Source organism: Schistocerca serialis, chromosome 1, assembly GCF_023864345.2.
Source record: "Schistocerca serialis cubense isolate TAMUIC-IGC-003099 chromosome 1, iqSchSeri2.2, whole genome shotgun sequence".
Taxonomy (NCBI): domain Eukaryota; kingdom Metazoa; phylum Arthropoda; class Insecta; order Orthoptera; family Acrididae; genus Schistocerca; species Schistocerca serialis.
In genome coordinates this window covers 1093909900-1093937186 of record NC_064638.1, presented here as the reverse complement: position 1 = coordinate 1093937186, position 27287 = coordinate 1093909900, and the positions used below count along the sequence as shown (strand labels likewise).

Sequence of the window (27287 nt, the reverse complement as noted above, 5' to 3'; positions counted from 1 at the left end):
ATGTTGTCTGCTAGTCCTCCACCCTAACAAACAAATATGTGGCATGAAGAGAAACCAAACGACACCTCTCTCTTTGTGAAGGAAAAGAAGTTAGGACTTATGCTGAGTACTAAAATATTTTTCTGTTAATTCACAACACAGTGTAAAAATTGCCATCTCACATGGACAATTTACATGTATAAACAAAAATACAGTTTTGTGAAAAAGAACTTCAAGTGGTTATAACACAGGTTTTATTCAGAATGTGACTGAAACTTAAGTGGATAAAACAACTTTTCTGACACATCCACAAAAGATTTATTCATGAACAAATACTTGAAAAATTGTTTCTTGTAACATAATGGACTCTTTCTCATGTCTTATATGCATTTTGTCTTATTTACAACTTCATTTTACTTTGTAATTATCTTCCTAGTGAAAGACTGTAGTGATTCGAAAATTTCTGTGTAAATTCTGGAACCACTCGGCCTTCTACCATCTCAAACACATGATTCTCTAGACACAAGTGTGGAATGGTAGAATCCTACCGACTGCGCATCACATGTTTGTGTGTGCAGGCTTAAAATCAGTTGTATGAAGAAAGTAGACACGGCGGTCGAATGGATCCGACAAGTTCCTGTCGGGCAAGCCATAGAGGTTTTAGTGCGTGTGTAAAGAAGAGCCATGGAGTTTTTATGCCGCTCTGTGCTTATTATGTCATTGACTATTGTTAATTATAACAAGAACAGTTGAAAAAGTACTCTTATAAACTCTTGACTCAGCCTTGGTAGAGGCAAGACATTTTTTCAGTATCCTTTATCGAAAGTCATGGTGTCTAAGCAGACTTTCTTTCGAATGTAAATTATTTTGTTCGCAATGTTTGACAGCACAAGGTAGTTACAGAAAGTTGCATGTGTATGTTGAAAGTGTGAATTATGTTGTGCATGAAAGTCAAATACATTGTTAACTGGCGAAAAGGAAAGTTTGTATGTCTACTCATTTTATAAGTAGAAAGAGGCTTAAAAGTTCCTGTACCTAGCGCTACCCAACGGAGTAGAAGTCAAGAGATTTTCCAGCAGCTGACTATCCCATAAAGAAGAGGGGTTGCAAAATTCCAAGTAAGTCTCCTCATAAAGAAGAGGGATGTGGTTTGGGGAAATAAATCAGTATAACCCACACCCACACTCACACTTTAAGTCATCAGAACGTTAGAAGACAACAATGTCATTTACTCCTTTTACTCTTAGACATTTAAAATTTGGATTACAAATTTTTATGTGTAATCTTTACAAATGACATTACCAATCAATAGTTACACAAAAATGTTATCTGGTTGAAAATTTATATTTTTTATTTAAATTTTCTTAAACTTTTCAAGCAAAAATTAGTATTTCAAGAACAAATGTTTCCACTCATTTGATATTATCATGACAAAGGATTTTCCACATTCAAATGCTACCAAGAAAGTTCAAACAGCAATTTTTTTGTTTCCAGGGCTCTCAGGTGTCCAGCCGGATGCAATCGTTGAAGTCCCAAGATATTCCGGCTAATAACCTTTCTGCCATCATCAGGGGTTCTGATGGAATGGTCTGTCTGCTCATTGTCAGTGTTATTTATGTCTGTCAGTCGGGCTTTGATTCCCTGCGCCGACAGTCCAATTGCGGCCGCCGACAATCTGTTTGCGAGTGCTGACCCAGGTCCGCGCCCACCCTGGCATTGCGCCGGTTGGTGGAAGATGCAGAATCCCGTGGAGTGTCCTCTGCAGCCGTTGTAGAAGGGTCTTGTGTCTGCTTGTGGCGTGACTCCTTGACGGAGTTAAGTAATGGTTGCCATGTCTTGCTTAGTTGAAAACCTGTGTCTCGGTTTATGAGATTGTCTGTTACGCGAATTTCAATGGACTCCTTGAAGATGCTGTCTCAGTAGAAACTGGTAGGGGCCAGTAGAGACCAACATTCTGACCCCTACCAGTTTCTACTGGGACAACACCTTCAAGGAGGCCATTGAAATTCACGTAACGGACAATCTCGTAAACCAAGACACAGGTTTTCAACTAAGCAAGACATGGCAACCATTACTTAACTCCGTCAAGGAGTCACGCCACAAGTGGACACAAGACCCTTCTACAATGGCTGCAGAGGACACTCCTCGGGATTCTGCATCTTCCACCACCTGGCGCGACGCCGGGGTGGGCGCAGACCTGGGTCGGTGCACGCAAATGGATTGTCGGCGGCCGCAATCGAAGCGTCGGTGCTCGCAAATGGAATGTCGGCGGCCGCAACCGGACGTTCAGCAGCCGCAATCGGACTGTCGGCACAGGGAATCGAAGCCCGACTGACGGACACAAATAACACTGACAATGAGAAGATAGACCATTACATCAGAACCACATGATGATGGCGGAAAGGTTATTTGCTGAAATATCATGGGACTTCAACGATCACATCCGGCTGGACAACTGAGAGCCCTGAAAGCAACACATACATTGGGTAAGCCTCCGATCACAGCAGTTGTTTTTTCCAACAACTAATTTTCATGCATATATCAAAGTCACACAATCTTGTGCAGATTCTATGTCTGAGGGGGGATAGCTCATCAGAATCTTGAGCTGGTTGCTGGGGCACATATTTTTGGCATCAAGACAGTCACACTAATTTTGCAACCCTAGCAATAAACAGCATGTTAGGGTCTTTGGCATGTACCACTATGCAGTATCTTTGTTTTCATTATGGTTTGTGATACAATATGAAAATTAACAGTGTTTGTCACTCTATAGTATGAATTGTTTATAAATTACCAATATGTGGATATGAGTTATAAAATTTCAGCCTTGTCTATTCAGCAAATCTGGACAGTTATCAAACCCCTGGACATTGATGCCATTAACAAGTTACGTACATGATTATACTTATATGTAAGGATACCTTTCTTAAAAATTATATACTTTCATTGCACATAAAATGGTTAACACTTGGAAGCAATACTACTTAAAATTAATATCTGCAATGTTGAAAATTATGAGAGGATCTTTATAAGTGCCTTAAACACTATGCCGTATCGCACAATTTGTACACTTGAAGAATGGAGACATGTTACCTCAATCAGTGTGTCGTGGCATTCCAGTATCAACACAAAAATTTTATATCAACAAAAATAATCAATTGTATAAAAAATCTACTCACCATGCAGCAATAGGAGGAAACACATGCATCAGTTATAGAAATATGGAAGATTCTGGAGCCAGGGACCCTTTCTTCTGAAAGATGGGTTGAAGGCATAGGAAGAGAGATGAAGGAAAAGACTGTTGAGGTTTACCAAATGGGCAGAGTTATGAAAACGTTGCCCAAAACCATAGGTCAGGGCAGACTTACCACATGGGATGAGAAGGAAAGACTGATTGTTGGGGACCACACCTGATGAGATTTGAAAACCTCAAAGCTAAAAGGTGGAAGATAGAGTAGTAAGCATGACAGAGATTACTGACAAAACACTGTGCAAGGGTTAATAAGAGCTGAAAGCTAAGTGCATTATATGTGATAGGTGATAGACAGGTGAGGTGGGGGAGGGGGGGGGGGGAGGGGGGTGGAGAGGTAGGGGAAGACAGGTCAGAAAATAAAAGACATAGAAAAATAAAAGGGACCAAAGAAGAGTAATAGTTACTGAAAAGAAATACTGAGACTGAAGAAATTAATATAACAGTGGTGTTTACATAACAACTGGTACATGACATGTTGTATCGCAGGTGGCTATCTGTCTGATGCCGACCTCGGGGAACATCAGTTTGGATTCCGTAGAAATACTGGAACACGTGAGGCAATACTGACCTTACGACTTATCTTAGAAGAAAGATTAAGGAAAGGCAAACCTATGTTTCTAGCATTTGTAGACCTAGAGAAAGCTTTTGACAATGTTGACTGGAATACTCTCATTCAAATTCTAAAGGTGGCAGGGGTAAAATACAGGGAGCGAAAGGCTATTTACAACTTGTACAGAAACCAGATGGCAGTTATAAGAGTTGAGGGACATGAAAGGGAAGCAGTGGTTGGGAAGGGAGTAAGACAGGGTTGTAGCCTCTCCCCGATGTTATTCAATCTCTATATTGAGCAAGCAGTAAAGGAAACAAAAGAAAAATTTGGAGTAGGTATTAAAATCCATGGAGAAGAAATAAAAACTTTGAGGTTCGCCGATGACATTGTAATTCTGTCAGAGACAGCAAAGGACTTGGAAGAGCAGTTGAACGGAATGGATGGTGTCTTGAAGGGAGGATATAAGATGAACATCAACAAAAGCAAAACGAGGATAATGGAATGTAGTCGAGTTAAGTCGGGTGATGCTGAGGGTATTAGATTAGGAAATGAGACACTTAAAGTAGTAAAGGAGTTTTGCTATTTGGGGAGCAAAATAACTGATGATGGACGAAGTAGAGAGGATATAAAATGTAGACTGGCAATGGCAAGGAAAGCGTTTCTGAAGAAGAGAAATTTGTTAACATCGAGTATAGACTTAAGTGTCAGGAAGTTATTTCTGAAAGTATTTGTATGGAGTGTAGCCATGTATGGAAGTGAAACATGGACGGTAAATAGTTTGGACAAGAAGAGAATAGAAGCTTTTGGAATGTGGTGCTACAGAAGAATGCTGAAGATTAGATGGGTAGATCACATAACTAATGAGGAAGTATTGAATAGGATTGGGGAGAGGAGAAGTTTGTGGCACAACTTGACCAGAAGAAGGGATCAGTTGGTAGGACATGTTCTGAGGCATCAAGGGATCACCAATTTAGTATTGGAGGGCAGTGTGGAGGGTAAAAATCATAGGGGGAGACCAAGAGATGAATACACTAAGCAGATTCAGAAGGATGTAGGTTGCAGTAGGTACTGGGAGATGAAGAAGCTTGCACAGGATAGAGTAGCATGGAGAGCTGCATCAAACCAGTCTCAGGACTGAAGACCACAACAACAACAACAACATCTGTCTGATAGCTATACGAGCAACCAAAGGGAGCACCACTTGTGAAATGACACATGTTGTGTACCAGCTGTCATGTAAATACTGTTTGGCCTTCTACATTCGTATGACTACCACCAAGTTATCAGTTAGGATGGATGGGTATAGACAGAGGGTGTACACTGGTAACACACAATATCCTGTTGCAGAGCAAGCTCTACAGTCATGACCTCAGTACCTGTGTAGTCTAGATCCTTCCCCCTGACACCAGTTTCTCGAACACCATAGGTGGGAACTGGCATTAAAATGTCTTTGGATTCCCGCCAACCAGCTGGCCTAAACTTACATTAATTTATTTGGTCTCAGCATTTCTTTTCAGTAACAATTCCTTTCCTTCAGTCCCTTTTAGTTTTCTGTATCTTTTATTTTCTGACCTTTCCCTACCCTCCTCCACACTGTCTACCACATATAAAGAACTTAGCTTTCTGCTCTTATTAACTCTTGCCAATGTTTTTGTAAGTTATCTTCACTTGATTATTACCCCATCTTCCACCTTTATGCTCTCAGGTATTCCCCATCAACCAGTTTTACCTTTTCATCCCATCTGGTAAGTCTGCACTGAACTGGGGTTTTGGTGACTCTCTACATTTCCTAAGCCACACCAGTCACTTTTGTTCATTCCTCTTCATTCCTTTCAACCCTTCTGCCAGATTAGATTAGATTAGATTAGATTAATACTAGTTCCATGGATCATGAATACGATATTTCGTAATGATGTGGAATGAGTCAAATTTTCCAATACATGACATGATTAAGTTAATTTAACAACATACTTAAGTTAATATAACAACTTTTTTATTTTTTTGTGTTTTTTATTTTTTATTTTTTTATTTTTTTATTTTTTATTTTTTTATAATTTTTTTTCTTAATTTATATCTAAAAATTCCTCTATGGAGTATAAGGAGTTGTCATTCAGAAATTCTTTCAATTTCTTCTTAAATACTTGTTGGTTATCTGTCAGACTTTTGATACTATTTGGTAAGTGACCAAAGACTTAAGTGGCAGTATAATTCACCCCTTTCTGTGCCAAAGTTAGATTTAATCTTGAATAGTGAAGATCATCCTTTCTCCTAGTATTGTAGTTATGCACACTGCTATTACTTTTGAATTGGGTTTGGTTGTTAATAAAAAATTTCATAAGAGAGTATATATACTGAGAAACTACTGTGAATATCCCTAGATCCTTAAATAAATGCCTGCAGGGTGATCTTGGGTGGACTCCAGCTATTATTCTGATTACACGCTTTTGTGCAATAAATACTTTACCCCTCAGTGATGAATTACCCCAAAATATGATGCCATATGAAAGGAATGAGTGAAAATAGGCGTAGTAAGCTAATTTAGTAAGATGTTTATCACCAAAATTTGCAATGACCCTTATTGCATAAGTAGCTGAACTCAAACGTTTCAGCAGGTCATCAATGTGTTTCTTCCAATTTAATCTCTCATCAATGGACACACCTAAAAATTTGGAATATTCTACCTTAGCTATATGGTTCTGATTAAGGTCTATATTTATTAATGGCGTCATACCATTCACTGTACGGAACTGTATGTACTGTGTCTTATCAAAATTCAGTGAGAGTCCGTTTACAAGGAACCACTTAGTAATTTTCTGAAAGACAGTATTGACAATTTCATCAGTTAATTGTTGTTTGTCAGGTGTGATTACTACACTTGTATCATCAGCAAAGAGAACTAACTTTGCCTCTTCATGAATATAGAATGGCAAGTCATTAATATATATTAAGAACAACAAAGGACCCAAGACTGACCCTTGTGGAACCCCATTCTTGATAGTTCCCCAGTCTGAGGAATGTGCTTATCTTTGCATATTATGAGAACTGCTTATTTCAACTTTCTGCACTCTTCCAGTTAGGTACGAATTAAATCATTTGTGCATTGTCCCACTCATGCCACAATACTTGAGCTTGTCTAGCAGAATTTCATGATTTACACAATCAAAAGCCTTTGAGAGATCACAAAAAATCCCAATGGGTGGTGTTTGGTTATTCAGATCATTCAAAATTTGATTGGTGAAAGCATATATGGCATTTTCTGTTGAAAAACCTTTCTGGAAACCAAACTGACATTTTGTTAGTACTTCATTTTTACAGATATGTGAAGCTATTCTTGAATACATTCCTTTCTCAAAGATTTTGGACAGAGCTGTTAGAAGGGAGATTGGACGGTAATTGTTGACATCAGATCTATCCCCCTTTTTATGCAAAGGTATAACAATAGCATATTTCAGTCTATCAGGGAAAATGCCCTGTTCCAGAGAGCTATTACACAGGTGGCTGAGAATCTTATTTATCTGTTGAGAACAAGCTTTTAGTATTTTGCTGGAAATGCCATCAATTCCATGTGAGTTTTTGCTTTTAAGCAAGTTTATTATTTTCCTAATTTCAGAGGGAGAAGTGGGTGAGATTTCAATTGTATCAAATTGCATAGGTATGGCCTCTTCCATTAACAGCCTAGCATCTTCTAATGAACACCTGGATCCTACTATATCCACAACATTTAGAAAATGATTATTAAAAATATTTTCAACTTCTGACTTTTTGTTCGTAAAGTTTTCATTCAACTTGATGGTAATACTGTCTTCCTGTGCTCTTGGTTGACCTGTTTCTCTTTTAATAATATTCCAAATTGTTATAATTTTATTATCAGAGTTGCTGATTTCAGACATGATACACATACTTCTGGATTTTTTAATAACTTTTCTTAATATAACACAGTAGTCTTTATAATGTTTGATAGTTTCTGGGTCACTACTCTTTCTTGCTGTCAGATACATTTCCCTTTTCCGGTTACAAGATATTTTTATACCCTTAATAAGCCATGGTTTGTTACAAGGTTTCTTACGAGTATATTTAACTATTTTCTTGGGGAAGCAGTTTTCAAATGCATTTACAAAAATGTCATGAAATAAATTATATTTTAAATTGGCATGAGGTTCATGGTACACCTCATCCCAGTCTAACTGCTGTAGGCTTTCCCTGAAATTTGCAATTGTTAAATCGTTGGCTGAACGTACTACTTTGGAGGACTGTTTAGTATTGCTGAATGGAGCTATGTCATATATTGTAACTAGCTGTGCACCATGATCAGAAAGACCATTCTCAACAGGCTGAGCATTTATCTGGTTAAACTTATCTTGGTCTATAAAGAAGTTATCTATCAGTGAGCTGCTATCCTTTACCACCCGAGTAGGCAAATCAATAATGGGTGTCAAACTGTAAGAACCGAGTAATACTTCCAGGTCATTCCTATTACCCTCTTTCAGAGAATCTACATTGAAGTCCCCACAAATAATAATTTGCTTCCCCCTGTCTGACAGATAGCACAACAAGGAGTCCAAATTTTTCAGAAATAGATGAAAATTTCCTGATGGGGACCTATATACAGTTACAATTATAAAAGAAGAAGGAACCACTAGCTCAGAAAGCTGGAACATTTCCATAAAGTGTTTTCTCCTGTTTTCAATCAGTGAGTAGATTTTTTATCCATCCAATTATACATTAAAACAAAAATTTTGGAATATAAAAGTTTGCTTTTAGCATTTGATGACATTATCTACAAGGACACTGTCAGTTAAAACCCACCTAAAGTGAGTAAGCTCTTGTCTCTTAGTTTGAACATTAGACAAAGTTGAAAACAACCTGCTGACATTTCATACAACCTAGTTAAATTAAAGAAACTTACCTACCTTGAATCTTGGAAGTGAATCGACCATGTTGATGGATCTTGTCAAGAATCCAATATAGACAATAATCATAAGCCATTAATATTAATATTTTTATCGCTATGTGAATCACAAATGATACAGATCGAGTAAGCTTCAGCTTCTCGCTGCCACTCAGACGTAGAGAAACCATCTGTAACAATTCACAACTTACAGTATTCTAATGTTACTTCTTATAATTAATGCTGTTTTGATATTTCTTATTGTGCTCTCTCTATGTCCCCCCCCCCCCCAATCAGTGACTACCATTGTTACAACTATTGCCCATATCTGGAATCTAACATCAGCAGCAACCAATCTCAGACTTTTTCAACCTGGAAAATATGTTAGGACATGAAACTTCCTGGCAGATTAAAACTGTGTGCCCGACCGAGACTCGAACTCGGGACCTTTGCCTCTCGCGGGCAAGTGCTCTACCATCTGAGCTACCAAAGCACGACTCACACCCGGTCCTCACAGCTTTACTTCTGCCAGTATCTCGTCTCCTACTTTCCAAACTTTACAGAAGCTCTCCTGCGAACCTTGCAGAAATAGCACTCCTGAAAGAAAGGATATTGCGGAGACATTGCTTAGCTACAGCCTGGGGGATGTTTCCAGAATGAGATTTTCACTTTGCAGCAGAGTGTGCGCTGATATGAAACTTCCTGGCAGATTAAAACTGTGCGCCCGACCGAGACTCGAACTCGGGACCTTTGCCTCTCGCGGGCAAGTGCTCTACCATCTGAGCTACCGAAGCACGACTCACGCCCGGTCCTCACAGCTTTACTTCTGCCAGTATCTCGTCTCCTACCTTCCAAACTTTACAGAAGCTCTCCTGCGAACCTTGCAGAACTAGCACTCCTGAAAGAAAGGATATTGCGGAGACATGGCTTAGCCACAGCCTGGAGGATGTTTCCAGAATGAGATTTTCACTCTGCAGCGGAGTGTGTGCTGATATGAAACTTCCTGGCAGATTAAAACTGTGTGCCCGACCGAGACCCGAACTCGGGACCTTTGCCTTTGGCGGGCAAGTCCTCTACCATCTGAGCTACCGAAGCACAACTCACGCCCGGTCCACGCAGCTTTACTTCTGCCACTATCTCATCTCCTACCTTCAAAGTAAAGCTGTGAGGACGGGGCGTGAGTCGTGCTTCGGTAGCTCAGATGGTAGAGCACTTGTCCGCGAAAGGCAAAGGTCCCGAGTTCGGGTCTCGGTCGGGCACACAGTTTTAATCTGCCAGGAAGTTTCATATCAGCGCACACTCCGCTGCAGAGTGAAAATCTCATTCTGGAAACATCCCCCAGGCTGTGGCTAAGCCATGTCTCTGCAATATCCTTTCTTTCAGGAGTGCTAGTTCTGCAAGGTTCGCAGGAGAGCTTCTGTAAAGTTTGGAAGGTAGGAGACGAGATACTGGCAGAAGTAAAGCTGTGAGGACCGGGCATGAGTCGTGCTTCGGTAGCTCAGATGGTAGAGCACTTGCCCGCGAAAGGCAAAGGCCCGAGTTCGAGTCTCAGTCGGGCACACAGTTTTAATCTGCCAGGAAGTTTCATATCAGCGCGCACTACGCTGCTGAGTGAAAATCTCATTATGTTAGGACATGGTCATGAGGACAGTGAGTGCCAAAGCTGAGGTTAGGAAATAGGAGAATATTAGTACTGGATATTGTGTTACTGATTTCTTTTATGCTGGCAATGGGAAGTAATCAGAGAAGGTCAATATAAGGTTCTCCTGAAAAAACTACAGTCAGAAATGAACATTATCATTTGCTCAAAAAGTCAATCAGAATGATCAGTATAATATGGCAAAGTATTTTATGTTATTGGTCTTTTTTAAATCTTTTTCTGTAAATGAAGTGCAGGAGATACAGGACAAATCATGTTATCCATGAGACACACATCAAAAAAAGTTTTGCACCACCTCGGTTCCAAGAGTTCTGGAACCTGAATAGAAAATTGGAATATAGATCAACATAAACATCATTTCTGCCCTTTTTATTGCTCATGAAAACTACACATTGCATGTTGTACCACCATACAGTGAGACCTTCAGAGGTGGTGGTCCAGATTGCTGTACACACCAGTACCTCTAATACCTAGTAGCATGTCCTCTTGCATTGATGTATGCCTGTATTCATCATGGTATACTATCCACAAGTTCATCAAGGCACTGTTGGTCCAGATTGTCCCACTCCTCAACAGCGATATGGCGTAGATCCCTCAGAGAGGTTGGTGGGTCATATCATTCATAAACACCTCTTTTCAATTTATCCCAGGCATGTTCAATAGGGTTCGCATCTGGGGAACATGCTGGCCACTCTAGGCGAGCAATGTTGTTATCCTAAAGGAAGCTATTCACAAAATGTGCAAAATGGGGGCACAAATTGTCGTCCATGAAGACGAATGCCTCACTAATATGCTTCCCATATGGGAGCACTTTCGGTTGGATGATGGCATTCAAGTATTGTGCAGCCGTTATGGCACCTTTCGTGACAACCAGCGGAGCACGTTGACCCCACATAATGCCACCCCAAAACAGCAGGGAACCTCCACCTTGCTGCACTCACTGGACAGTGTGTTTAAGGCGTTCAGCCTGACCGGGTTGCCTCCAAACACACCTCCGACGACTGTCTGCTAGAAGGCATATGTGACACTCATCAGTGAAGAGAACATGATGCCAGTCCTGAGCGGTCCATTCGGCATGTTTTTGGGCCCATCTGTACCATGCTGCATGGTTTCGTGGTTGCAAAGATGGACCTCACCATGGACGTCAGGAGTGAAGTTGTGCATCATGCAGCCTATTGCACACAGTTTGAGTCATAACACAATGTCCTGTGGCCGCACGAAAAGCATTATTCAACATGGTGGCGTTGCTGTCAGGGTTCCTCCGAGCAACAATCCATAGGTAGCAGTCATCCACTGCAGTAGCAGCCCTTGGGCAGCCTGAGCGAGGCATGTCATCGACAGTTCCTATCTCTCTGTATCTCCACCATGTCCGAACAACATCGCTTTGGTTCACTTCAAGACACCTGAACACTTCCCTTGTTGAGAGCCCTTCCTGGCAGAAAGTAACAATGCGGACACAATTGAACTGCAGTATTGACCCTCTAGGCACGGTTGAACTAAAGACAACATGAGCCATGTACCTCCTTCCCAGCAGAATGAGTGGAACTGATCGGCTGTGGGACCCCCTCCGTCTAATAGGCACTGCTCATGCATGGTTGTTTACATATTTGAGTGGGTTCAGTGACATCTCTAAACAGTTAAAGGGACTGTGTTTGTGATACAATATCCACAGTCTATGTCTGTCTCCAGAAGCTCTGGGAACAGGGGTGATGCAAAACTTTTTTTGATGTATGTATGATATGATGGGTCCATCTTTCCGGATGACAATATGAATACATTTTTAAAATAGAGAATAGTGACAATTAAACATTTTTACAAATATTTTACAGTATATTATCTTAACAATGTTAGTAATAAAACTTTACTTTTTTCATTAAGTAGGTACTTGACATTTGCCACTCTACAGCATACACCCACAAGAGAAAAATTGTACTTTTGGTGCTAATAAAACAAGAAATACTTATAAAGTATTTAAATTTGAGAAACAATAGCAACTACAAAGTCACTATACCACAATGCTTTATGGCTTAAAAAATTGATCTACACTGTATCGGCACTTGTTTAAAATGTCCAGTTACATTGCTATGGAATGCATGATTTTTGTAAATGGTTGGGCAATTTCGTGCAAACCTTTCCATTTTGCCTCACTTTCATTTATGAACATTCTGTACACAGTTGCAACTTCTTCCAGATACTGTATGTGTGAACATCCTGGTTGTGCAGTAGAGTGCAGCTCAATTGCAGAGAACCTTTCAAATCATAGCAGGACATTTGACTCTATGGTACTAGATTTCCCCCATAAAAGCCATGGTCAGTATCCCTTTAATAAAACAAGACCGTAATGAGTAAAGACACTGGGTTTAGGATGGTAGTGAAAGGAAGCACACCAAATGTAACTGTATTCTGTTCTCTAAGAAGTGATCAGTAAACCCAATGTAACATGTATAGATTATCTGAAGAGAGCAAACCTAAATCATAATAGGGCCGGATCATCATTGAAACACTTCAAAGAGGTATGCCAACATGAAGTTCTTAAAATAGTCAAAGAAATGAAAAATTCATACAGTACAGATATTTTTAATATGTCAAACAATCTATTGAAAGAAATCATACATTACATTGCAGCACCATTAACATATTCTATAAACCTGTGTCTCATAGAAGGGTTTTTTCCTGATCCTCTCAAACTATCCAAGGTAACTCCAGTCTTTAAGAAGGGTGTCAAATCAGATCCTGCAAACTACAGACCAATTTCACTAATTCCAGTACTAGGAAAAGTCTTTGAAGGCATAATATATAAGCAGATGTATGAGTACCTAGAACTAAATGGTATGTTAAGTGCATCACAGTTTGGTTACAGAAAAGGAAGGTCAGCTATACATGCCATAGAGCTCTTAGTCAGAGACATTCTAGCAGCATTTGAGGACCATGCGCACGCACAGGTAACCTTATGTGATCTGAGCAAAGCTTTTGACTGTGTTGACCACTCACTTCTGCTCTCTAAACTTGAGTACTATGGAATATGTGATAAAAGTTTAAAACTCATCAAATCATACCTCAATAAAAGGAACCAGGTAGTGAGTTCAGGAAGTCATCTGTCAAACATACTCGAGGTTCAACATGGAGTGCCACAGGGATCTAAATTGGGACCACTTCTTTTCCTTGTACACATAAATGACTTACCAGGAAATATAGATGTAAAGACATATATGTGTGCAGATGACACAACTTTTCTATCTGTAAACCATGTACTTGATAACCGTGTAAGTGATATGAAATTGGCAAAAGAAAATGCAACATCATGGTTTAATGCCAATGGTCGGCTATTAAATGAGGAAAAGACCCAGAATATGTGGTTCAGTCTATCAAAGACTACAAAAATAGAAAAACAAAAGGCAAAGTTTTTAGGTATTGTACTTGACAACAGTCTAACATGGAACTCTCATGTTGATCACATAGTGGTTAGGTTGTCAAGAGTTATATATTTGTTGAAGAGACTGATGTGTTGTGTGACATTTGAGTAGGTAAGGACAGTGTACTTTGCCTTTTTTCAATCTGTTTTAAGGTATGGGTTAATACTCTGGGGAAACAGCAGAAAAATAAATGAAATTATGGTGATCCAGAAGAAAGCAATCAGAGTAATGGCTAAGGTAGATAATAGAACACATTGTAAACCATTGTTCACTAAATATAGAATTTTAACAGTAATTAATTTATATATTTTTGAGAGTGTTAACTACATACTTGCTGAACTACCTAATTTAAGTGTAACAAATGAAAGACATGGCTACTATACAAGAACATGTACTTCTCTGCTGTTGCCAAAAAATAGATTAGCTAAAACTAACAATAGTCATAAGTATATGGCAATTAAAATGTATAACAAATTGTCTAAAAATGGGTCAATCAAGCCTGACAAATTATTTAAAGACAATGTTCATAACTTCTTATTAACTAATCCACTCTATTCATTAGAAGAATTTTTAGAAATGCCAAATATCAACTTAAATATGTAAAAAATTTTTTTTGTAAAATTAATAGGTTAAGTGAACTGACGAAGTCTATTGCATGTAACAATGCTGAATGACTAATAAAGAATCTGAATCTGAATCTGATTTTCTGTCAGATCTGACAATGAGCTCATTTACATTTAGGGAGTGTGTGGAGCACAGTTAAGTTTAAGATCATGGTGGCAGACTGACATATGTAGGTATTAGAAAAGGCAGATGAATGGCTGTCTATGCTATTTGAATCTATTTTTTTTTTTTTTTATGGCTCAAAAATATAGGGATGAGATTCTGCAACTTGTCACATGATGATGTGCTAGTGGAGATAGATGATAGTACTCACTGTCATAGAGTTCATATGGTGATGAAATTATCACTAATATACGGATATCAATTATACAACTAGTGTGCTTCATGTATTGAAACCTACTGAATATTTCGTAATTCACTTTAAAACATATTAAGGTTATGCAAGCATCTCTTGCTTTGTTCCAGAGCGGGAGAGTCCTTTTGAGGAGCCTTAGGCCCTCAACTCTTCATTAATAATCTTACGGTATCCATGTCACACAGCACTGTCCACGTAACATTTGTTAGAACAATAATTGTCATTTTACATTTTCCTGGTCTATTTTAGGAATCTAAAAATCATCCCCTCATATTATGAGGCACATAGATGACAATTAAGGCACATTTCAACAAATGTATTAAAATCTTCTCCTTGATAGTGTACAAATTAATGTCTGATCCAGCATGGTATGTTGGCAGCAAGCTCACTTTCTGACAGTCTTTTTGTTCTGTTTATCTGCGACTCAGCATCTAGATCTACATCTACATCAACATCCACATCTACATCTACACCCTGCAAACTACTGTGTGGTGCATGGCAGAGGGTTGTCCCATTGTACCAGTTATTAAGGTTTCTTCCTGTTCCACATGTATGCAGTGTGGGAAGAAAGGTTGTTTCAATGCCTTTGTGCATGAAGTAATGATTCTAATCTTATCCTCATGATCCCTCTGTGAGCAATACATGAGGGATTGTAGTATATCCCTAGAGTAATCGTTTAAAACCGGTTCTTGATACTTTGTTAATACATATGTATTTTATTTTATTTACACGTCAAGTTCTGTAGGACCAAATTGAGGAGCAAATCTCCAACATCATGGAATGTGTCAGTACATGAGATTACAACATACAAGTAATAACAGATAAAAATAAATGTTCATGAACCTGAAAAAAGTCAGTCCATAAGTTTAAATAAACACTATCAGCAATACAATAAGAATCAGCTTACTTTTTCAAGAAACTCCTCGACGTAATAGAAGGAGTGACCCATGAGGAAACTCTTCAGTTCCAATTTGAAAGCGTGTGGATTATTGCTAAGATTTTTCAATTCGAGTGGCAGCTTATTGAAAATGGATGCAGCAGTACACTGCACACCTTTTTGCACAAGAGTTAAGGAAGTCCGATCCAAATGCAGTTTTCATTTCCGCCGAGTATTAACCAAGTGAAAGCTGCTTTTGTTCTACATGATATCCTTATCCCACTAGTCAGCCACCCGGGCTGCCCATTACTGCTAGTACCCTGTTTAAAATGTTCTAATGGAAAGCAACTCTCAAAGAGCATGAGAAATGTGTTATGGAAAGCATTGTATTTATCATCTGTGATATCGGCACTATAAACATCCTGTCACTCTTGTTCCTTGACAAGTTTTAAAAAACTCTCTATTGCTGTTGGATTAACTTTCCCACATAGTCTGTAATTAAATGTGACTTTGTTTGAGTACTAAAACTTTTTAGTGTTAAAATTTGTGCATCATGGTCTGAAAGGCCATTCACCCTTTCACTAACAGAATGCCCATCCAGTAATGAAGAATGAATAAAAATATTGTCTACGGCTCTGCTACTGTTCCCCTGCACCCTTGTTGGAGAAAACATAGTCTTCATCAGATCATATGAATTTATGAGATCTACCAACATCCTTTCTCTTGCACCATCATACACAAAATTTATATTGAAGTCTCCACATATAACTAATTTCTGGTACTGCCAACAAAGTGAGTCAAGAATCCTTTCTAGCTTGAGCAGAAATGCTCTGAAGTCAGAGTTAGGGGACCTATAAACAACAGCAATAGAAAGTTTAGTTTCACTAAATTCAACTGCCCCTGCACAACATTCAAATATCTGTTCAGTGCAGTGCCGTAATACGCCTATGGACTCAAATGGAATACTGTTTTTTACATACATAACCACTCCTCCATCCAGCAAGGAGATCCTTGAAAAATAGCCAGATAATCTTCATTGTTTGAAATCACAATGTTGCAAATATTGAAGATTGGAACTTCCTTCCTGGAGGACATACCATTGTCCTTCTAAAGAAGAAAGGAGACTTGGTCTAAAAGAAGTAACAAACAAGTGGTTGTAGTCTTACCTGGAAAACAGGGAGCAGAAGATAGAGATAGTTCACACATCTGCTCATGATAAATTTCTAGTGAAACAATTGTTGGACAAGAAACATATAAACATGGTTGTTCTGCAGAGTAGTGTATTGGGTCTAAATCTGTTCTTAATATATAGCCAATGACTTTCCACTTAGTACAAGACACAGAGAAAAAGTTCTCTTGACTGATGACAGCAACATCATAGTTACTGATAAAACACCGGAACTCCCTTTTAGAGAAAGCAAAGAAACTCTCAAGGATGTTTATGTTTGGGCAGTGTGCATTAGGAAAACAAACAGTATCCACTTCAGCATAAAGAGGGAATACAGTTCTGTTGGATCACACATAACTGATACATTGATAGATGGCCTAACAAGCAGAAGGTGTTTAGGGATTAAAATTGAAACTCACACACATGATCACTGTGTGTGGCTGCCAAGACCAGACTGTGAGTAACTGCACATGATGAGAGAAGCAATCTCAGCTTGCAAGATTGCTCCTTTCAGAACGCTTTTTGGGGGAAAGCTTATTTACTTAGCAGCCTATTTATTGAGTCAATCTGTGACTAAACTTTTCCACTATATAGTGAGCAGAGATCTACCTTATTCATAATATTGTCACTATATATATCCTCCACTGGAACTGTTACTTGGCACTGATTTTCTTGTTCTTCTTGTTTTCCCTGCACTTCCTCTTCATTTTTGGGGCTGGCTTCTCTCTTGTGTCCATGTGTTTTTAACTTTCAAATTCGTTCCTGTTGTGTTCTTGAGAATTAAGTTATGTTTGCTGGTTTTCTGGCTGTATGTAGTCCATGTCATTGTAACTGCCGTCTGCGTCATGTCTGTTGTATTTTTCTTACTTGTCACTTCTTCCGTGTGTTTTTGCTTTTAGGAAGCTTTAATTGTCGAGTGCTAGTAACAGTGTTCCATAGATTTTGTGTTTGTTTTGAATACAGTCAGAGAGAGTCCCTTTAGTCAGCCATAGTGCCAGTAGTGTTAGTGTTTGTTTTGAATACAGTCCAGAGACAGGTAGTGTTATTTTCATTGTTTTCTACAAGAAGTGTCTAGTAACCACAGTTTAGTCAACTATCAGCCGCCTTTAGTGAATTAGCAGTCTAGTTAAAAGATGATTAACTCTCTACAGTAAATTGATTTCTTAGGATGGATAGGATGTGTGACTGCTGTGTACAGACACAGGAGGAGCTGGCCACTGTTCGCGAACAGCTGAACATGTTGATGGCCGTGGTCAGCCGTCTTCAGGCTGCTGCCTCGGAGCGTAGCAGCAGTGGGGAGTCTGGTGCGTCGCATGGTACACCCCAGGTGTTACATGCTTCACGCACTGTCCCTGCTGTCGAGACATCATTGCGGGTACCGGGCGCGGTTGGGCCACCCTCTCCCCAAGGGGAGTGGTGGATTCAGCGGCGTTTGCGGCACATGAGGCGGAGTGTCAACGTGGAGGCTGGCCGCGTGGCATTGTCCGCTCTGCCTGTGAGTGGACATGTGGCCGCTCCTTCAGCAAGGTCCGAGCAGGCACACGGGGGGAGGGGTTTATTAGTGATTGGCAGCTCCAACGTTAGGCGGGTGATTGAGCCCCTAAGGGAAATACCGGAAAGGTCGGGGAAGAAGGACAGTGTTCACTCTGTCTGCTTGCCGGGGGGTCTAATCCTGGATGTGGAGGAGACCCTGCCGGCGGCGTTAGAGAGCAATGGGTGCACCCAACTGCGAATTGTTGCTCATGTTGGCACCAATGACTCCTGCTGTCTGGGTTCAGAGGTCATCCTCAGTTCATACAGGCGGTTGGCGGAGTTGGTGAAGGCGGAAAGCCTCGCTCGCGGGATGGAATCTGAGCTAACTATTTGTAGTATTGTTCCCAGAGCCGATCGTGGTCCTCTGGTTTGGAGCCGAGTGGAAGGCTTAAACCAGAGGCTCAGACATTTCTGTGGAGATCTGGGCTGCAAATTTCTCGACCTCCGCTATCGGGTGGAGAAATGTAGGGTTTCCCTGAATAGGTCAGGCGTGCACTACATGCAGGAAGCGGCTACAAGGGTAGGGTTTTTTAGGTTGGAGAATTCCCTCCCTAGGCCCGACAAGACACCTCCTGAGACGCGGCAAGGTAGGAGTAGGCAAAATGCAACAGGGAATAACAATATTAATGTGCTAATAGTAAACTGCAGGAGCATCTATAGAAAGGTCCCAGAACTGCTCTCATTAGTAAACGGTCACAATGCCCACGTAGTACTAGTGACAGAAAGTTGGCTGAAACCAGATGTAAACAGTAAAGAAATTCTAAACTCAGATTGGAATGTATACCGCAGAGACAGGCTGGACAGTGAAGGGGGAGGCATATTTATAGCGATAAGAAGTGCAATAGTATTGAAGGAAATTGACGGAGATCCAAAATGTGAAATAATTTGGGTGAAGGTCACGGTTAAAGCAGGCTCAGACATGGTAATTGGATGTCTCTATAGGCCCCCTGGCTCAGCAGCTGTTGTAGCTGAGCACCTGAAGGATAATTTGGGAAATATTTCGAGTAGATTTCCCAACCATGTTATTGTTCTGGGTGGAGATTTTAATTTGTCGGATATAGACTGGGAGACTTAAACGTTCATAACGGGTGGCAGGGACAAAGAATCCAGTGAAATTTTTTTAAGTGCTTTATCTGAAAACTACCTTGAGCTGTTAAACAGAGAACCGACTTGTGGCGATAACATATTAGACCTTCTGGTGACAAACAGACCCGAACTATTTGAAACAGTTAACACAGAACAGGGAATCAGCAATCATAAAGCAGTTACTGCATCGATGATTTCAGCCGTAAATAGATATATTAAAAAAGGTATGAAGATTTTTCTGTTTAGCAAAAGTGACAAAAACCACATTTCAGAGTACCTGACGGCTCAACACAAAAGTTTTGTCTCGAGTACAGATAGTGTTGAGGATCAGTGGACAAAGATCAAAACCATCGTACAATATGCGTTAGATGAGTATGTGCCAGGCAAGATCGTAAGAGATGGAAAATGGCCACCGTGGTACAACAAACGAGTTAGAAAACTGCTGCGGAAGCAAAGGAAACTTCACAGCAAACATAAACATAGCCAATGCCTTGCAGACAAACTAAAATTACACGAAGCGAAATGTAGTGTGAGGAGGGCTATGCAAGAGGCGTTCAATGAATTCGAAAGTAATGTTCTATGTACTGACTTGACAGAAAATCCTAAGAAATTTTGGTCTTATGTCAAAGCGGTAGGTGCATCAAAACAAAATGTCCAGACACTCTGTGACCAAAATGGCACTGAAACAGAGGATGACAGACTAAAGGCCAAAATACTAAATGTCTTTTTCCAAAGCTGTTTCACAGAGGAAGACTGCACTGTAGTTCCTTCTCTAGATTGCCGCACAGATGACAAATGGTAGATATTGAAATAGACGACAGAGGGAAAGAGAAACAATTAAAATCGCTCAAAAGAGGAAAGGCCGCTGGACCTGATGGGTTACTAGTTTGATTTTACACAGAGTACGCGAAGGAACTTGCCCCCCTTCTTGCAGCGGTGTACTGTAGGTCTCTAGAAGAGCATAGCGTTCCAAAGGATTGGAAAAGGGCACAGGTCATCCCCGTTTTCAAGAAGGGACATCGAACAGATGTGCAGAACTATAGACCTATTTCTCTAACGTCGATCAGTTGTAGAATTTTGGAACATGTATTATGTTCGAGTATAATGACTTTTCTGGAGACTGGAAATCTACTCTGTAGGAATCAGCATGGGTTTAGAAAAAGACGGTCATGTGAAACCCAGCTCACGCTATTCGTCCATGAGACTCAGAGGGCCACAGACAGGTAGATACCGTGTTTCTTGACTTCCACAAGGCGTTTGATACAGTTTCCCACAATCGTTTAATAAACAAAGTAAGAGCATATGGGCTATCAGACCAATTGTGTGATTGGATTGAAGAGTTCCTAGATAGCAGAATGCAGCATGTCATTCTCAATGGAGAGAAGTCTTCCGAAGTAAGAGTGATTTCAGGTGTGCCGCAGGGGAGTGTCATAGGACCATTGCTATTCACAATATACATAAATGACCTTGTGGATGACATCGGAAGTTCACTGAGGCTTTTTGCGGATGATGCTGTGGTATATCAAGAGGTTGTAACAATGGAAAATTGTACTGAAATGCAGGAGGATCTGCAGCGAATTGACGCATGGTGCAGGGAATGGCAATTGAATCTCAATGTAGACAAGTGTAATGTGCTGTGAATACATAGAAAGAAAGATCCCTTATCATTTAGCTACAATATAGCAGGTCAGCAACTGGAAGCAGTTAATTCCATAAATTATCTGGGAGTACGCATTAGGAGTGATTTAAAATGGAATGATCATATAAAGTTAATCGTCGGTAAAGCAGATGCCAGACTGAGATTAATTGGAAGAGTCCTAAGGAAATGCAAGCTGAAAACAAAGGAAGTAGGTTACAGTACGCTTGTTCGCCCACTGCTTGAATACTGCTCAGTAGTGTGGGATCCGTACCAGATAGGATTGATAGAAGAGATAGAGAAGATCCAATGGAGAGCAGCGCGCTTCGTTACAGGATCATTTAGTAACCGCGAAAGCATTACGGAGATGATAGATAAACTCCAGTGAAAGATTCTGCAGGAGAGACGCTCAGTAGCTCAGTATGGGTTTTTGTTGAAGTTTCGAGAACATACCTTCACCAAGGAGTCAAGCAGTATATTACTCCCTCCTACGTATATCTCGCGAAGAGACCATGAGGATAAAATCAGAGAGATTAGAGCCCACACAGAGGCATACCAACAATCCTTCTTTCCACGAACAATACGAGACTGGAATAGAAGGGAGAACCGATAGAGGTACTCAAGGTACCCTCCGCCACACACTGTCAGGTGGCTTGCGGAGTATGGATGTAGATGTAGATGTAGATGTAGTCACCAGTGGGTCAATACTAATCTCTGTGAGGTAACTTTGAGTGTCTACCAGCCAAAGTATTTTGGATTGTGTGGCTCCACTGATGATGCATAGATTTTCTTCGTGAAGCAAGAGTCATCCATTTTGGCTGTATGACCACAGAATTTCATACATCTTTTCTGTGCATGTGAGGAGAACCACTCGGTCAGCGAACACAGTTCTTGTGAGCTGCACAGTCAAAGGTTACTTAGAGGATTCAGGGTGGTGGTTAATAATGAAAGGAGATAACTAAATCACCTCACACATTACACTAGTGTAATACTTTTGCAAGAACATCATGTTCCAAGATGTATATTGGGTGACAGTAATGTCTTGTCAATCTCCTGAGTTCAACTTTCTCACTGATCATGAGGCGCTGCTGTCTCAGTTTTGCAGGTGGACAGAGGAGAGGGCTTGAAGATGGACTTTATCAGCCAGGAGTCAGTTTTCAAAATGGACTAGAGTTAGTTTTCTAAACAGTACGGAGTTAGTGCAAGGGGTATAACAGTGAGTTCATATACCTAGAGTCATCAGTAGAGGTTCTTGATGTGTGCAGTGATGAAGAATAAATCTGTGTTTATATAAAAGAGCATTGAACAATAGAGACCAACTGAATGAGGAAATGCAGTTGTTAAGATGCTAACCCCACAATTGAGAGGATGGAGCACATTCTGTCTAACATCCTGATTTAGGCTTTCAATTGTTTTTATAAGCCACTTCTGGTAAATGCTGGGATGTTTCCTTCATCAAGGCCATGGCCAACTGCCTGTCCTATTCTCTTAAAGCATACTTCTATATTCTGTGTGTGTGTGTATATTTTTGAGCTGTTTCTTTTCATTGTACAGGCTACCACAAATTATTCATTTCCGATTTTCAAAGTTCTTGACTTTTCATGTACATATATGAGAGATGCATGAACAGAGCTGTAAATTCACCAAATCTACATCTTGCTCTCTACAAACTTTCTATGACTGCCCCTTTGGTCACACAACACCCATCCAAGCAATAGTCAAGTTCGTCCCATACCTTATGTAGAAGTCCCCTGTAAGTGGTCGTCACAGCAGCATTCATATGTTCTCTAAGCTGTTCCACTGTTCTTGGCAGTGTGGCAGGGGGGTGGGGGTGGGGTGAGGGGGATGGGGGTGTACATACAGTCCTTAAAGTACCATTAAAGGAAACCATCAGAAGGTGTTAGGTCAGGCGACGCAGGGCACCGGTCAGGCGACGCGGGGTACCACAAAACAGAACCAGTCATTTTCACCACTGCCCTAATCAGTAATAGGAAAGTTTGTCATTTATGAAACATTGATGCTCCAATGAAGGGATGCCTTATCTTGTTTTAAGATGAAATCAGCAGCTAGTTGTGGAAACAACCACAACTGCAACTGCAACATATTGAGGTAAGAGGTTCCATCACAGTCTTCACAGAGATGATAAATGGCCCTCTTATATTATTTCACAGAATGCAGTTAATCTTAACATACAAATCAGGCAGATGAGGTGTCCAAGTGACAGAAACACACTATTAACACTCACTGGGTTAGCTGCAAATCTGATCAAGGATTTGGAATCACAAAGTGCATCATTCATCAAGTGAGCATAGTAGAATAGAAAGAAGGATGACACAAAAACTTTAAGTATCTTGGGCCTGCAGCCAGACTGATTGAACATTGCAGAATGAATTTTTGACAGTGTAACTTGCCATTATCGTCAGGTAACTGCTGCTGACTGACATTCTGGACCAGAAGGGAAAATGTATAGGTGAACATTAATAAAGCTGACAAATTGTAGAGATGGATTACTGACTGGAAATAGAGGAAGGAAGATCCTATGAACATGTGTCCAGAAGTGGACAGTGTGTGTTCAATGATAACCAATCATCCAAGAACACAGTAAAGAGCTGCACTGCATCTATATTACAACAGATGTTCAAAGTGGCCTTCACAGAATAGCAGGTGGTAGGGATAGTAGTGACTGTCATGCAGGATACACACTATGTTGGCAGCCACTTGCCTGGAGCAACTTCTAGGATTTATCTCAATATCCTGTAGAACCTGGTTCTCCAAATATGATGTACACAAAGTCTGCTGCCTCCCTGCAAGTTTGTCTATCTGAAAGGACCCATGATCACACAATAGTCTAAGAAGGGTTTGAACCTGGGACCTAGAAACGACGGAGAGGCTTCATCCCACTGTATCCCTCAGTGGTTCACAACCCACAGCAGGCCACAGCAGTCCACCCACGCCACTGCCACCCCACAATGCAACCCCCCCCCCCCCCCCCCCCCCCTCCCCCGGGAACGTCTTGTACCAGGCGAATGTAACCCCAGATGTTTGCGTGGTAGAGGTAATGATGGTGTACACGTACATGGAGAGACAGTGTTTATGCAGCAATCGTCAACATAGTGTAACTGATGTGGAATAAGGGGAACTAGCCCGCATTCGCCAAGGCAGATGGAAAACTGCCTTAAAAACCATCCGCAGGCTGGCTGGCACACCGGAACTCAATACTAATCCATGGGACGGATTTGTGCCAGGGACTGGCATGCCTTCCTGCTCAGGAAGCAGTGCACTAGACCGCATGGCTAGCCAGGCGAGCTTGGTCAGAGGTACTGCCATTCATCAACACCATCTACCGTGCCAATGATGCATTTCTGGACACATGTTCATATTAATTTTTTTCCTCCATTCCCAGTTAGGAATCCATCCCTGCAGTTTGTCAGTTTTATTAATATCCACCCTGTATATACCAATCGCCTCCCTCCCTCCATTGACCCCGTGTATGTACGGCACGATGTGCCAGCCACTGTGGTGGGGATAGGTCATGCTTGGGAGATGAGTGGCAGTCCTCAGTCTGCACTCCACATTTGCCATGCTGTGTGTTCCACTTCCACCGCTTCTGGATAATTTTCAGTGTGAAGATTCATGCTTGACTAAGATGAAATCCATTGTCCTTGTTGATGAGGTCTGTACCCAGATTTTGATAGCCTCCTTGTATACACTATCCCAACAGTGGGATGTTTTGAGCAGAATTCTTGTGTCTTCATATTAACTTCTGTGATTTGTTTCAAGGCAGTGTTCAACAATTGCTGAATTTGTGGGCTGCTGGAGGTCAGTGTGCTATTTGTGTTCCATGCACCTTTCTTCAAATTTGCAAATGGTTTGTCCAATATATGCATTCCTGCACTTGCATGGTATGTAATACACTCCACATTTCTAGAGCACAAAGTTGTCTTTTACTATCCCTAAAAGGGATTTGGTCTTTGCCGGGCGGTAGTACACACATGTGATATTCTGTCATTGTAAAATTCTACCAATTTTTCCAGATACGTTGCCCTCATTGGATTTAGGGCTATCTTTTTCGGCTGATCTTCATCAGGTGTTGGCTTTGGTGTTGTCTTTTACTTGAAGATGTGTTGAATTTGGTAGTCATTACAGCCATTTTTCAGAACATGTTCCTGAGATGGTTCAGTTTTGGTTTTAGACTTTCTTTGTGGGAGATCACATGAGCTCTGTGGACCAGTATGTTTAGATCTTGCTCCCTTTGTGAGGGGTGGTGACAGCTAGAGACATAAAAGTACTGGTTTGTGTGGATTTTCTTCTAATAGACACTGTGTCTCAGCATTCCATCTGGCTTTCTCCATACCAGAACATCCAAGAGTGGCTGCTGACAGTTTTGCTCCATCTCCTTGGTGAACTGAATTTGGTTGTGGAGAGAGTTCAGGTGGTGCAAGAAAACTTGAGCCTCATTTTTCCCATGAGGCCAAATGATGAACATATCATCAACATATCTGTAAAAGGCTGTCGGTTTTAATGGTGCTGCATCCAGCGCCTTGTCCTCAAAGTCTTCCATGCACGTATCGGCCACCACAGGTGACAGGGGACTATCCATAGTCACGCCATCAGTCTGTTCATAGCAATGTCCACCAAAAAGAAAATATGTGGACACAAGCACAAAATTGAAAATTTGGTGAATGAGGGCCCAAATTTCTTTTCCATAAGTGCCAGTGACTCCTTGACTGGAACTTTGGTGAAAAGTGACACAATGTCGAAACAGACCATGAGATCTGAGCTGGCCAATCTGAGTTTCTGTAGCCTTTCTGCAAACTGAGCTGAGTTCTTGATGTTGTGCTCACATTGGCCACATGGACTCAAAACTAATGACAAGTGTTTTGCACTCACTATGGGTCTTAGACGTGTGCCCTGTTTGCTTATCTTTGGAAGCCTAGAGCCTTGGTGGTGCAGCAGCATGTGGCCAAAATTCATTCAGGGAGGGAGGGAGGGAGGGGGAGAGAGAGAGAGGGAGAGGGAGAGGGAGAGGGAGGGGAGAGAGAGAGAGAGAGAGAGAGAGAGAGAGAGAGAGAGAGAGAGAGAGAGATTTTTTTTGGGGAGGGAAGGGTGCTGAATTTAGAACAAAGAATGAAGCACAGAGGGGGCTATACAAGAGAAAGTAAGTATGTGAGAACTTGAAATATAGTATAAGTTGGAAAGAACATTAATTCAACAAAATTCAATTAAATTAAATGTTGAAGAAATAGCTAAAGCTTGCACACATTGTATAGAGTTAAGTTGCAGCGCACCTTCTTTAATTTTCATGTTATTTTTTACCTGAAATTGGCTAACATCAACGCTGTTGATGAAACAGTTGTAATGCAGGACTATTAACAGAGAGAAATCACATTCACTCTGGTGTCCACATTGGGACTTACAAATGGAATAAGAAGTAGCTCTCAGTTCCTGTTACATGTAAGTTGTATGGCAAGACTATATGGCAGCAGGTATACAAATATACCTGGTTTTGTGTATTGAACATTTACTATGTTAGCATCCAGCTATCAGGTTTGTACACCGGCCAAGATTTGACTACTGAAGTGTTACAGGTCAAGTTATGGGTTTTAACAGAGTCAACTACTTCACTAATGAAGTATCACACTGATGCTCTTCATGATAACTTTTACCCTGATTATTTTCTTACAGTTGCCTTCTCATACGCTCCTGAAGCTGTGGACTTGCTATGGCGTACCATGCCCTGTACCATGTGATTTCCTTTGCAGCTACAGAGGGTCGAGGGCTCTAAGAGACCTCACATCTACATCAATGTACTACAAGATGATGAAGCTGCTTCTTCTCTCTGTATTTTGTTGCTCTTATATAACAATTACAATGTTTGTTGAACAGATCCATTATTTATCAGAACAACATCACCCATTCAAATCTCGCAACAGAACAGAAGAGAATGACACTTCTCTTCAACTGTTTATGGGTGTTCTCATTGAAGGCAGCAGCTCTTGTTTGCTGCCTCCCAAAACAATGCCAAGCCATGATGCCAAACCATAAGTGACACCTTTACAGCAGGTAAAGACACTCACACCTAGGTAATGTTCTCTGCTTGTGTGTTTTTCTCCAATTCTGTACAATCAGCAAGCCAACAGGTGTACAATGGAAAGTTCTCTGCATGATAACTACATAAACATTTTTACACAAACATCTTTCACCTGAAGGCGGTACAGAGGTGGAATTACCTGTTACATCACATTGTGACTTCTCAGGTGTAGAC

At 40.7% G+C, this 27287-nt stretch overlaps 1 protein-coding gene across 1 annotated transcript in view; it reads right to left on the bottom strand.

Moving 5' to 3' along the window:
* Positions 1 to 27287, bottom strand: part of LOC126455618 (DC-STAMP domain-containing protein 2) — a 315015-nt gene that overhangs the window by 148760 nt on the left and 138968 nt on the right. The window contains exon 10 of the mRNA XM_050091384.1: positions 8693 to 8861. Within this exon, the coding sequence (XP_049947341.1) occupies positions 8693 to 8861 (169 nt within the window). The remainder of the gene's footprint in view (positions 1 to 8692; positions 8862 to 27287) is intronic.